At 42.3% G+C, this 14,152-nt stretch overlaps 1 protein-coding gene across 1 annotated transcript in view; it reads left to right on the top strand.

The window, feature by feature from the left end:
• Positions 1–14,152, top strand: part of CLSTN2 (calsyntenin 2) — an 87,685-nt gene that overhangs the window by 7,244 nt on the left and 66,289 nt on the right. Inside the window, exon 3 of the mRNA XM_066325996.1 lies at positions 1,005–1,154. Within this exon, the coding sequence (XP_066182093.1) occupies positions 1,005–1,154 (150 nt within the window). The remainder of the gene's footprint in view (positions 1–1,004; positions 1,155–14,152) is intronic.

Raw genomic sequence — 14,152 nt, 5'->3', positions numbered from 1 at the left:
TCAGTTCAGTGCATCTGACTAAATTCCAGGATATGGGAGCTGCCCGTTTCAAATTTAGCACAAACAACTGGATTTTGCTGATCCTTGCTTGCAAGCAATTGTTACATGCAGCACTGCTGCAGAGTAAGTTTGTTCCTTGAATTCTGGAACAAAAATCCTCATTCAAAGAGATGGTAAAACAAACAGCCCTGAGCAAAAGCACAAAATTAATTAAACAGGATGAAGCTTTAACTTGTGCAAAAAGTAAATGTCAGTGGAAATGGACAGAATTTAAATACTGAAGTGGTTAGTAGAAAACCCATTTATTTTGCATGGTGCTCTCCCAGTCCTCCAGGAACTATTCAGAGAAAGATCTTTCCCTTTCCTTCTGAAATTTCTGATATCTTTGTTCCCAAAACAGGCAATTTGTCACCTTTACATATGTGTCAGGTTCAGCAGACAAATGCTGCTGTTGCTGGGTTTTATTTTTCCATGTGATAACTTTGTGCTGCCCTATCAAATTCTGCTAAGCACTGTAATGCAGGAGGTATTTCTGAGGCCTTTCCTATTTTTGAAATGTCTCTCACCTACAGGGTAATAGCTTTTGGGAAAACAGGAAGATACTTGTGTTCAGTGGATCTCAGGAATGCGGCTTTTAAAGCCATGTATTGTGGCAAATGTGGAAGACAAGAGTGCACCTACTCATAGCTCATAAGTCAAGATGTAACTGCTAATGAATTTTACCATCTTACTTTCGAAAGTGTTGTTGAGCAGATGTTTTTTGATAGTGCCATGCCCACATGATATCCCTCCCATCCTGTATTTGCCTATAAGCTACTTGTTTCTCTACTGGAATGAAAGAAAATCATTCCTGTTCCTCAGAACTGATCTGCCTGTGCGTGTCCCGTGTGCTTCAAAGTGCTTAAAATCCCAAAGCACTTGAAGAACCAGTACCCAAACGCTGCAGTCTGTGGATGCTCAGCAAAGAATGAATCTCTGAATGTTTTCTTGCATTGAACCTCTAGGTAACATCAGAAACACCGAGAAACTGAGCTATGATAAACAGCACCAGTACAAGATAATGGTGACAGCTTTTGACTGTGGGCAGAAACATGCAACAGAAGATGTATTGGTACAAGTTAATGTCAAACCTGTATGCAAACCAGGCTGGCAAGGTAAGGTTGAATAGCTTTTTGATTTTTATTTACATCTCTTTACTTTAATGCTTTCACTCTACCCCACAGGAAGGAAAGTAGGGTGCTTATTGCACTTGTGTGGAAAACTCCGGCTATTTCTTCTGCCTCATTCCCAGCCTTCTAACAAAGTGGATGATAATCCCATGTTTGCTTCCATTTGCTGTGCTTCATCTCCAGGCAGAACGAAGAGCATACCAGACAAAAAGAAATAAGACAAATTTCTACTTTAATAGGTTATCTTATGAATCAGTCTGAATATTCTGGAAGGTTTAAAAAAGATGCTGCTGGTTTGCCATTATCATACTATTCCTTAAAAAAAAAGTTTTTGAAGCCACCATGGCAAGGTACTTCTGTCATGTGAGCTGGAATTGTTCAGATCATCTTGTTCCAGGTTCAGCAGTGGCTTTTGTGGTGTGCAGGAGCCAAGGCACTCTCACTGGGAGTGAAAAGCATCTTTAAAGCTGATTCCTGTCTTGACATTGTGACTTTACAGTAGGAATTGATTTGATTTTCTAAAAAGGCTCTAAGGATCTATACCTTGTCTGGAATGGAGAGAACCCCAGTTGACAGTGTACAGGGAAGATAGATATGCCATTAATTATTAGAAATTAAGATGGAAATGAGGGCTGGGTTACAGACAAACCAATTGGATGTGACCATGTTATTCAGGTGTCATTCAGAACTAACTTGACCTTCATAATTGTAATTTTTAAACGTAATCATTGAGAGGGAGATAATCAGTTTGACTGTTGTATTTAAAGGTAAATTTTCAGGTTGACATTTAGAAGAAAAAAGGCTTTTCTTTGTGAAATGAGAAGCTCTGGTCTAGAGGAGCTGGTAATGAAATGTTTGCAATAGCAGGACTCCATTTCCACAGCCCTCACTTGGAGCAGTTTTCTGGGATGTACTAGTACCCAAGTACTTTGAAGAGCATTTTTGTTGAAAAAAAATGCAGTACCTATGAACTATTCCCACGTTTTCAAACTGATCTTACTGTTCAAATGTGGGAACTGACAGTGGACAGAACATGGATTTTCAGGCTCCAGGCAGAAGCTTGAAGCCTGTGGGAAAGCCAAGGACAGAACTCTCCCAGTCTGGCCTGGGAAATCGTGAGGAGGAACCCAAAACAGTCTTGTAAATCTCCTCCTCTGACACCTGGTGGTTTTCCAACTTGTTTACTGGTAGACATGTTTACAAAAAGGTGGTGTCCTAAAGGATCAATCCTATTCACTGTATAAAAAGAATCTGTCTTTCAATAAACTTCGGTATAATGCCCTCTGAAGAAATCAGTTCTACGTGTCGTTACATGAGCTGTCCTGAATCGTAACGATATTTGAATGATTTATTCTACAAAACTAATTATAGCCTATTTACACTGGAGGAATGTTCTGCTTCCATTTTATGGAGTTATCACAGATAAATTACCCCCAAATTAGCTTGGGATTTGCATTAAAATCGGTGTAATTGATGAATGGTTTTATTTTAATTTCTATATTTTTGATTGAATAAGTTTTGCAAAGATGGTAATGATGTCTTTCTATTGCCCAGCATTATTTCACAGTTCATGTGGTCGTTATGGTTGTTACTGGTTGGTTTAGACACCAGGAAGCCAATAAAAAGAAAAGGAACAATCTCAGGTTTGGTTGGGATTTGGGGGTTGGGGTTTGGTTTTTGATGCCTTGTTCATCTTATTTGTACCTTTCCCTCTGCCAAACACATGACTCTTCACCTCCCTGGCACATCCCCTGGTCAAGGAGCACAAAGTACAAGGGGATCTACTCAGGGTAGAAGGTTTTTCAGTAAACTCTTGGGTAGATGGGGCATCAGTCCTTCATTATTATTAATTCATTAATTGTAATTTGAAAGTGAGCTGTAATATAATACTTTTAGGAATTTATAGAAGATTTTATAAATAAGCAGATAGGACTCAGTTTTCTCATGCAGAAAAGCCAATTCTTTATTCACAAAGCTCATATTTATAGGAATACCAGAAAACACTGGTAAACCTCATTGGTCAGCAATACAGTGAAACTCAGGTCATGGGTGAGTGAGGGGTGTTGTGTATGTCTATCAAATTTTCTCTCTCTAGGTATGTTTACATATTTTCTTCACTTATTCTCATGGGACATACTCATTGTTTATGCAGGTGCAAACTTATTTTTCTCTCTAAGAATAGGTTGTGTTCATTCTTATATTTTTTCTTTATAGGAACTTAAAGCTACTTCTAGCTTAGCTAGAGTAGCAGGACCTAAACCATTGTTGTGGTTTAAAAACAAACCAAGTAAGAGGCTCTAAGTCAGAAATAAAATTTAATGAGAAGAAAAGGAAAATAAAATAGAATAAAACAAAATAAATACAAAAAGAAAGACCAGTGACAGAGTCAGAATACAACCTGATCAGGGTGATGGAAACAGTCCAGACGAGGTGGTCTTCTTGAAACAGAAATCTTGTCGAAAGGTCTGGTAGCTCCAGTCCTCTGGGAATCCAGTGGGTGAGAGCTGCTTCTACTGTCCCAAATCCCTGCTTATATCCAGGTGAGAATGCTTGGCTCTTCCCCATGGGCGGAGCATCTCACAATGGGATGATGAGTCATGGAAGAGAGCCTTAATGGCCCATTAAAGAGAGAGATAACTCCCAGAGGGTGTTATCTCTGAGTCATGCAAAAGGCATTGATGGGCCATTAACTGAAGATGGTGATAGAATACATCCTAAACTACAACCCAGGACAACCATATTTTAAAAGGCCTTTGTTTTATAATATCTCTATCTGTCTGCAACATATACATTTCTCTTAATGAGATTTTTTATGCCTATTTATTTTTAAAGTTGGAGAAATTCATGTAGGTGATGTTGTTTGCCAGTTTGAGCCAGTATCTGTAAAATTCATCTGTTTCTAGGGGAAAAAAATCAAAATAAGCAAAACTTTCCAAGGGTATTTCTAGTAGTTAAAGAGGAAATCTGGAGACTAGAAATGGAAGATATTTATAGTGTTATTTCTTCTCTGTGTCTGTTGCTCTGTGACCTCCCCACAAAGGGGCAGTCAGCACGTTTCCTTCATCTTCTTTGAAATAATGCAATATTTGTAAAGATTGGATGACTACAGGAAATGAAATAATGGTAGGTTTTTGATGGAAAAGAGGAATATTCTAAGTCTTTGATCATAATAGAAGTATCGCTAAAATATATGATTTTTTTCTTGTTCTTCAGTATTACCCTGAACAAACAAATACTTGGATTTTCAGTTTATGCTATTGGCACTTAGTTCCTAAAAGTTAATGGCTTTTGTAATTTGAAATATTGTGCACTTGTTTGTGTAACTATCATGATAGAGACTGGAGTAGTCTAATGCAAATTCGGTATTAAAAAATTTAGTGCAGCAAATTTCAGTGCAGATGCTCTTCAGATAACCTCCACTGTGCAGGGCTGGGACAGGGAAGAAGAAGCTTATGTAAAACAATTCAAAATCACTCCTTTTTCCCAAGGCCAACAGCACGTGACTGATGTGTGGCAGAGCAAATAAGGCTCCACAAGCCCAGGTACTTTCCTTTAATCAATATTCCCTTGGGCTATCAGCATTGAAGTCTTCATTAAATTCAGGAGCTGTTTCCTGCTCTCTGATGATGGGCATTAATACACCAGCGCCCAGATCCTCACACAGACGTTTTCAGCAAAAAAGCCTCCTCTCTATTCAGAGGCTATTTTAGAAACAAACTTGACCTGAGCTGACATCTGTTTTCTGAGCAGACCACTCTGGAGTGTTATTTGTGTCCAGAGCAAGCTAAAAATATAAATCAGTGAGCCGAATTAATTCCTAATCACTTACTTTAATTGGAAATTCTCATCAGTGAGTTTTATCAAGTAACTTCTAGATCTGTTCTACAAAATCTCTACATGCCAGCTGTGTTTTCATATCCATGATTTCCAAGCAGTGGAGTGACCATGTCCTGCCAAGTGCCAAGTGGGTAAAGAACTTGAGATGAAAAGCTGGATGATGACAGCCCTTGTGACATCATCATGGCTCGATCTGCAGTTGAAGATACTTTGATTTTTGGTTTAAAACATTTTTAAACACAATTATGGGGTTTCTGTCCCAAGCAAAAACCTGTTCTTTTCAACAGCTTCCCCAAGTTCTATCCCTTCCTCCAGGGCTCTGCCTGATTTCAGTTCTGTGGACACAAAGTTCACACTACACTTCTTCCTGGGCATTCACTTTCAGTGGGGTTCCTTTCACTGCAGTTGTTTTAACGCCACAAATGCTGTTTTGTGTAAAGTAACATCTTCCTTATTCAAAGTAGGGTAAAGACAGACTTGTGGTACCCCAGTACTAAATATCCATAAAGTGTTTGCATTAAATGGAAACATTTAATGTTTCCATTAATGTTTAATAAATGGAGCATGAGGTGAAGTAAGACAAAATCCTGCAATCCAGACCAGGTTTTCTTTAGCTTAATTATGGTATTGTAATCTTTTGACACATTTCTGTTACTTTCAGGAACAGTTTTCATAAAACTGTTACTGTGCCCCTATAGTGGGATAACAAATGGAAATTAAATATAATCTAATGTGCTGAAAGATGCAAGATAGCAGAAAACTGAAAACAATTATTCCTGTACAAAGCTCTCTAGTCAGCCATGTACTTACTGTGTGGGGAGAAAAAGAGTTTAGACTCGGGAAAAAAAAAATAAAAAGAAGGCAGAATCGTGGACCCAAAAACTTGAAAAATATGTTTTGAGATTGTCAGAGGTCTGCTCAATTATTGACAATTAAACCTCAGGTGATGATGCACCCTAAAATGCAATTGATTTCAGACAGAAAATAGTTATTAGAGGAAACAAATGTCCCTAAAGCAACCAACTGAATACCCTGGGAAAGTGTCAGAGCTCAGCACAGGGAAGGCTGGCTATGGTTGCTGGGGAGATGAGTGTGGAGCAAAGACTGCTGAATTACTTCAGAATGGTTTTCATGGGGGCTTTCTAGTAAGATCCAATTACTGAGGAAAACCAAAACCATATTGGCTTTCATTCTGCCAAATGATTTTAACAAGGAGGAATATGATTACTAAGGCAATTGATTATTTGGAGGAGGCTAGTCAAGTGCAGAAACCTTGCTGATGAGGATAATATTCTCAGTCTTCTGGAACAGTTTTAAATGGCCAAGTATTTTCTGTGCTATACATAAATCAATTTGTATAAGTGTTGTGCACACACCTAGAGCTCAAAACACCACCTTTGTGTTGTCTTAGCTGTAAAGATATTCACCCACATTTTTATAAAGGAAATTTATTGTGAAGCAGGGAGTCTTTATGCCAGTCTAGGCTTGGCACTGCTGTGCATGCACACATCCTTCAACCAGGATAATCAGGACAAAATGCTTACATTCAGCTGTTAACTTGAATGGCACCATTTTAGTAAAATACACACTCTAAATCACTACTCCAGACATTTCAAAATTAACTGAACTGCTGAGTACTACCAAGTTTTGAGCTTAAAATTTACGTACATTCATACTTGGTTTTTTACTTGTGTCTACATAGTTTTTACTTTGCTTTGGCTACCAGACATATTCAGAGAAAGCAATCATACCTGTTCCAATCTAATTTTTCAGATACGCCCTCTTTAGTAATTTCTGTGTCTGCCTTATAGCTAAATACCTCTTTCCTGAGCACTCTAGGTCCTTTTCATGTGTTTTGGTTTTTTTTTTTTTTTTTACCATGGCCTCTGTCCTGGGTTGTAGTTTAGGGTGTATTCTATCACCATCTTCAGTTAATGGCCCATCAATGCCTTTTGCATGACTCAGAGATAACTCCCTCCGGGCGTTATCTCTCTCTTTAATGGGCCATTAAGGCTCTCTTCCATGACTCATCATCCCATTGTGAGATGCTCCGCCCATGGGGAAGAGCCAAGCATTCTCACCTGGATATAAGCTGGGATTTGGGACAGTAGAAGCAGCCCTCTTCCACTGGATTCCCAGAGGACCGGAGCTACCAGACCTTTCTACAAGATTTCTGTTTCAAGAAGACCACCTCATCTGGACTGTTTCCATCACCCTAATCAGGTTGTATTCTGACTCTGACACTGGTTTTTCTTTTTGTATTTATTTTATTTTATTCTATTTTATTTTTCTTTTCTTCTCATTAAATTTTATTTCTGACTTAGAGCCTCTTACTTGGTTTGTTTTTAAACCACAACATATTTTTGGCGCCCAACGTGCGGCAGAGGCAATAAGAAAAGTCAGAAATTACAGTCTTATTGAGGACACCTGTCTGTTATGATGCCCAACATGCTTACATGTGTCTTATACCTATCTCTCTATATTTTTCCAAACATGGGGCACTATCTGCCGGCCTTAATACTCCTGCATAGACCAGGATATGGTACTAAAATTGCTTTACTGGTCTATTATGTCCATTGCTTGATAAAATCTGAGGCAATGAACATTATTCAGAATATCTACCCAGTTTTGTATTCTTGTTCTAGTCTAGGATGCTACGTCTGGAGCCTCAACAATCTCACCCAGCCCCTGTGGGGAGGAGTAAAGAATGATTTTTTCCAGCTTTTCAGGAAGGACACAGCAGTTTTTGAAAATATTGAGTACCCTCTGGATGCCAAAGACAGCATAATGTTCTTGTTAGTCTTGCTTGGTTTTCTCTGTACAGCCTGCACCATGCTTAGAATCAAAACACTACATGGTGTGTTGGAGCATGTTCTTAAAGAAGTAGAAGAGGTAAAAAGAAGCAAAGCAATAACATCGACAACTACACAGACTGTTACAGAGGAGAAAGAAACCAAAAGTGCTGTCAGCATCTCCACACAAACCGTCACTGAACTGGAACAGCCTAAACCAGTAGCAGTTGCCACCACTCAGAAGAAGAAATCAAGGAGCAAATCAGTCCGCATAGCGACTGACGAGGATGGAGCAGGACCTTCGCACTCAGCTGAAGAGACAGAGATCATCACCCGCTCTCTATCTCTGGGTGAACTGCGTGACCTGCGAAGGGAATTCACCCGTCAGACCAACGAGTCCATCCTCACCTGGCTGCTCCGCATCTGGGATGCTGCAGCCAATGACACCATTCTGGATGGAACTGAGGCCAGGCAACTGGGATCACTGTCCCGGGATGTGGTCATTGACCAGGGAATTGGAAAAACCCAAGAAACTCTCAGCCTCTGGCAGCGACTGCTAACAAGTGTGAAAGACAAATACCTTTGTAAAGAAGACCTCCTAGTGCACCAAGGAAAATGGAACACAATAGAACAAGGTATCCGATGCCTAAGGGAATTGGCTGTGCTGGAGATCATTTTTGCAGAAGATGAGAGATTTCCTAAGAGCCCAGATGATGTCCAGTGCACATCACGGATGTGGTTGAGATTTGCACAACTTGGACCAGAAATGTACTCACGTTACCTGACAACACTGCAATGGAGAGAAGGTGAGGACAAGGTGGGTGTCCTGGCTAATAAACTAAGGATTTACGAGGACACTGTCACCGCCCCAGTTCGTGCCCATGTCTCATCTGTGGAAACAAGACTGGCTGAGCAAGTCAGGAACTTAATTGAAGAAGGCCATCAGAAACTGAAAAAAGAACTTAAGGAAGAAATTTACGATATTTCACCAGAGCCGACGAGAGTCTCTGCGATTAGAAGCAGGCGTCCCCCAGCCAGGGAGAGAGGATACACACCCCGAGGTAACCTTTGGTCTTTTCTTCGGGAGCATGGAGAAGATATGAAGAAGTGGGATAGAAAACCTACCTCCTCCTTAGCAGCCCGGGTACGTGAACTGAAAAGAGAAATGCCTACAACAAAAAGCTCATCTAGAATCAGTGTTGCTCCGGTCTCTCGTGCACAGAACTCCAAACATTACAGGAATGATGATATGACTGATCCTCTTGAAGGAACCTCAGCAACTCATTTACAAGAAGAGAACAACGTATGCGATAACCAGGAATAGGGGGGCCCTGCCTCTAGCCAGGAAGAGGAAAGGGACAATCGGATCTACTAGACTGTGTGGATCCGATGGCCTGGCACATCTGACCCACAAAAATATACGGCATTGGTTGACACTGGGGCCCAATATACCATGATGCCATCAAGGTATGTAAGAACAGAATCCATTTCTATTACAGAAGTAACAGGAGGGTCCCAGGAACTGACTGTATTAGAGGCCGAAGTGAGTTTAACTGAGAAGGAGTGGCAGAAACACCCTATCGCAACTGGCCCAGAAGCCCCATGCATCCTCGGCATAGACTATCTCAGAAATGGATATTTCAAAGATCCAAAAGGATATCGTTGGGCTTTTGAGATAGCCGCAGTGATGAAAGAAGGCATCAGACAATTGAATACCTTGCCTGGTCTCTCAGATGACCCCTCTGCTGTGGGACTGCTGAAAGTAGAAGAACAACAAGTACCAATTGCCACAGCAACAGTACACCGTCGGCAATACCGCACAGACAGAGACTCTGTGATCCCCATACATAAGATGATCCGCAAACTAGAAAGCCAAAGGGTGGTCAGTAAGGCCCGTTCACCTTTCAACAGCCCGATTTGGCCGGTGCGTAAGTCCAGTGGAGAATGGAGACTGACGGTGGATTATCGTGGTCTGAATAAAGTCACGCCACCACTGAGCGCTGCTGTGCCAGACATGTTAGAGCTTCAGTACGAGCTGGAGTCCAAAGCAGCAAAGTGGTATGCAACCATTGATATCGCCAACGCCTTCTTCTCCATTCCTTTGGCAGCGGAGTGCAGACCTCAGTTTGCCTTCACCTGGAGGGGCGTGCAGTACACCTGGAACCGACTGCCCCAGGAGTGGAAACACAGCCCCACCATCTGCCATGGACTGATCCAGGCTGCACTGAAAAAGGGTGAGGCTCCAGAGCATCTGCAGTACATTGACGACATCATCATATGGGGGAATACACCAGAGGAGGTCTTCAAGAAAGGAGAAGAAATTATCCAAATTCTGCTGAAAGCTGGTTTTGCCATTAAAAGAAGCAAAGTTAAGGGACCAGCTCAAGAAATCCAGTTCTTGGGGGTCAAATGGCAAGATGGTCGTCGCCAAATCCCCACAGAGATAATCAACAAGATCACAGCCATGTCCGCACCTACCAACAAAAAGAAAACACAAGCTTTCCTAGGTGCCATAGGCTTTTGAAAGATGCACATTCCTGAGTACAGTCAGATCGTGAGCCCTCTCTACTTGGTGACCCGCAAGAAGAATGATTTCCACTGGGGGCCTGAACAGCAACAAGCTTTTGTTCAGATCAAGCAAGAGATTGCTCATGCAGTAGCCCTGGGCCCCGTCAGGACGGGACCAGATGTGAGGAATGTGCTTTACTCCGCAGCTGGAAACAATGGTTTGTCTTGGAGCCTTTGGCAAAAGGTGCCTGGGGAGACTCGAGGCCGACCATTGGGATTCTGGAGCAGAAGTTACAGAGGCTCCGAGGCCAACTACACTCCCACAGAGAAGGAGATCTTGGCTGCCTATGAAGGAGTTCAAGCCGCCTCAGAAGTGATTGGCACTGAAACACAGCTGCTTTTGGCACCCCGACTGCCAGTGCTGAAGTAGATGTTTAAGAGAAAGGTTCCTTCCACACATCATGCCACCGATACCACATGGAGCAAATAGATTGCCCTCATTACACAGCGCGCCCGCATTGGAAACCCAAATCGCCCTGGGATTCTGGAAGTTATAACGAACTGGCCAGAAGGTGAAACTTTTGGATTATCATCTGAAGAAGAAAAAGAAGAAAAGCAAGTAACACGCGCTGAGGAGGCCCCACCATATAATGAGCTACCGGAGACTGAAAGACGATATGCTCTGTTCACTGATGGCTCCTGCCGAATTGTAGGAGCTAACCAGAAATGAAAAGCTGCAGCATGGAGCCCCACACGACAAGTTGCACAAGCTACCGAGGGACAAGGTGGATCGAGTCAAGTTGCAGAGCTTAAAGCTGTCCAGCTGGCTTTGGAAATTGCTGAACGAGAAAAGTGGCCGAAGCTTTATCTCTACACTAACTCATGGATGGTAACTAATGCTCTGTGGGGATGGCTGAATCGCTGGAAAAAGGCCAATTGGCAGCGCAGAGGAAAACCCATCTAGGCCGCTGACATTTGGCAAGACATCGCCGCCCGAGTAAAGAGGCTGACCGTGAAGGTTCGACATGTGGATGCGCATATACCCAAAAGCCAGGCTAATGAGGAGCATCGCAACAACGAGCAGGTAGACAAAACTGCCAAAGTAAAAATATCACAAGTGGATCTAGATTGGCAGCACAAGAGAGAATTATTCCTAGCTCGTTGGGCCCATGATGCCTCTGGTCATCAGGGAAGAAATGCAACATATCGATGGGCCCGTGACCGAGGGGTAGACCTTACTATGAACAGCATCTCACAGGTCATCCACAGCTGTGAAACCTGCGCTGCAATCAAACAGGCCAAGCGAATGAAGCCTCTGTGGTATGGTGAACGATGGCTGAAGTACAGGTACGAAGAAGCCTGGCAAATTGACTATATCACCCTTCCCCAAACACGCCAAGGAAAGCGGTACGTGCTGACCATGGTGGAAGTCACTACTGGATGGCTGAAAACCCACCCTGTGCCTCATGCCACTGCCCGGAACACCATCCTGGGCCTTGAAAAACAAATCCTGTGGAAACACGGCACCCCTGAGAGAATTAAGTCGGACAATGGGACCCATTTCAAGAACAACCTTATAAACACCTGAGCTAGAGAACATGGTATTGAATGGATATACCACATTCCCTATCATGCACCAGCTGCCGGGAAAGTTGAACGGTGCAATGGACTATTAAAGACTGCCCTGAAGGCACTTGGTGGGAGAACCTTCAAGAATTGAGAACTAAACTTAGCCAAAGCCACATGGATAATTAACACCCGAGGGTCTGTCAATCGAGGTGGTCCTGCCCAGTCTGAACCCTTACACACAGTGGATGGAGACAAAGTACCTGTGGTACACATGAAGGGCATTTTAAGAAAGAGTGTTTGGATTAATCCCACTTCAGGCAAAGGCAGACCCGTCCATGGGATTGTCTTTGCTCAAGGACCTGGCTACACTTGGTGGGTAATGCAGAAAGATGGAGAAACCCGTTGTGTACCACAGGGAGACTTAATTTTAAGTGAGAGCAGTGTGTAAGGTTTCATTCTGTATGTATATATGCATTCATCTGTAAGAATGTATTGATTTAAGCATGTTGTAGATGGTAATAGAATAAGGGGTGGATTGTCCTGGGTTGTAGTTTAGGGTGTATTCTATCACCATCTTCAGTTAATGGCCCATCAATGCCTTTTGCATGACTCAGAGATAACTCCCTCCGGGCGTTATCTCTCTCTTTAATGGGCCATTAAGGCTCTCTTCCATGACTCATCATCCCATTGTGAGATGCTCCGCCCATGGGGAAGAGCCAAGCATTCTCACCTGGATATAAGCTGGGATTTGGGACAGTAGAAGCAGCCCTCTTCCACTGGATTCCCAGAGGACCGGAGCTACCAGACCTTTCTACAAGATTTCTGTTTCAAGAAGACCACCTCATCTGGACTGTTTCCATCACCCTAATCAGGTTGTATTCTGACTCTGACACTGGTTTTTCTTTTTGTATTTATTTTATTTTATTCTATTTTATTTTTCTTTTCTTCTCATTAAATTTTATTTCTGACTTAGAGCCTCTTACTTGGTTTGTTTTTAAACCACAACAGCCTCTTACTGAGAACAGCCCTTTATATATTCTGAGACTGCCTTGCTTTTGCCTGGCCATATCAGACTGGTGGCCCGTGGAAATACTGTTCTTGTCTTAATGGAATCAGCTCTTTTCCATATGTCATTTTTCAGTGATTTCTCAGCAGTTTGCTGAAGTTCCTGAGCACTTTGAATCATTATGAAGCAATATTTGTGTAACAGCAGTACTCAAGGTCATCTTATCTTCACATATCCTCTTTCAAGGTTGACTTCTAGTGGCACTGCCTTCCTTTCCCTTCAGCAGCAGCAGTAACTAACATGGACCTGGTCTTGTGCCAGGACTGCAAATGGAAATATCAAACAACACTCCCACAGCAGACTCACAGGGATCATTACCTATCAGTTCCCTGTGTACCATGAAGTTCATATTTGCAGAGTAACCCATTATTGCCCTCTCTGCAGGCTGTTCTGCTTATCTGTGAGGACTGAAATACTGAACCCAGTCTTTTCCATCTTGAGTGATACAAAAATCCCATTCATTTTAGACCTATTTAACTAGATTTTTATTTCCACATAACTCTGTGGAAGATAACTCCTTTGTTCACATTTCTGCATTTGCAACTACAAAAATAGTCTTTCCTTTTCTGAATTTTCACTGCAGGACCCTCCTGAGCTTTACTGGGGCAATTATAATTTCATTGAGGAGTTTCCTATCTCTGAGATGCATCTGACAGCATCATTCCATTGACGTCTCCTCTGACCAAAAGTTAAAGCAGTATGGGCGGCTATCCAGTTAGATTTGAAGCCTTTCCATTTTTTTTTTTTTTTTTTTTTTCTTTTTTTTTTTCTTTTTTTTTTTTTTTCTTTCCTCTGTATGTAAAAAGTTCCACACATTCTTAGACCTTGGGCTGAAAAATTGAAGACTTTCCACATGAGATATGACATTCCATTGATTAGGGTAACTGCTCCGTGCAGTGTTTCAGAGCCTGTCCTTAAGAATCTGAAAAGCACTTTGCAGGCTCTCCAGAAAAGACATTAGAAGCCTGTGGCCAACCCAAACCTAGCAAGATGAAGGTTATTTCCTACAGGAAAGGAAGCAGAGAGCCAATTGTAATAACGGAACTGGCAGGGTGGGGTGATGTATTTGTCATCCAGGGCCAAGCCCTGACCCTGCTGAGGGGAGCAGGGCAGACCCACAAAAGGGGGCCAGGCTCAGCCAAGGGGCCAGATCCCCCTCCTGGGGGACAGGCAGGTCCCAGGAGGGGGATCCATGGATGAGGGTTGGGATC

The sequence above is a fragment of the Sylvia atricapilla genome, chromosome 10 (assembly GCF_009819655.1).
Source record: "Sylvia atricapilla isolate bSylAtr1 chromosome 10, bSylAtr1.pri, whole genome shotgun sequence".
NCBI lineage: Eukaryota > Metazoa > Chordata > Aves > Passeriformes > Sylviidae > Sylvia > Sylvia atricapilla.
Note: the sequence above shows the minus strand (reverse complement) of the source record. Positions and strands in the feature narration are given on the sequence as shown.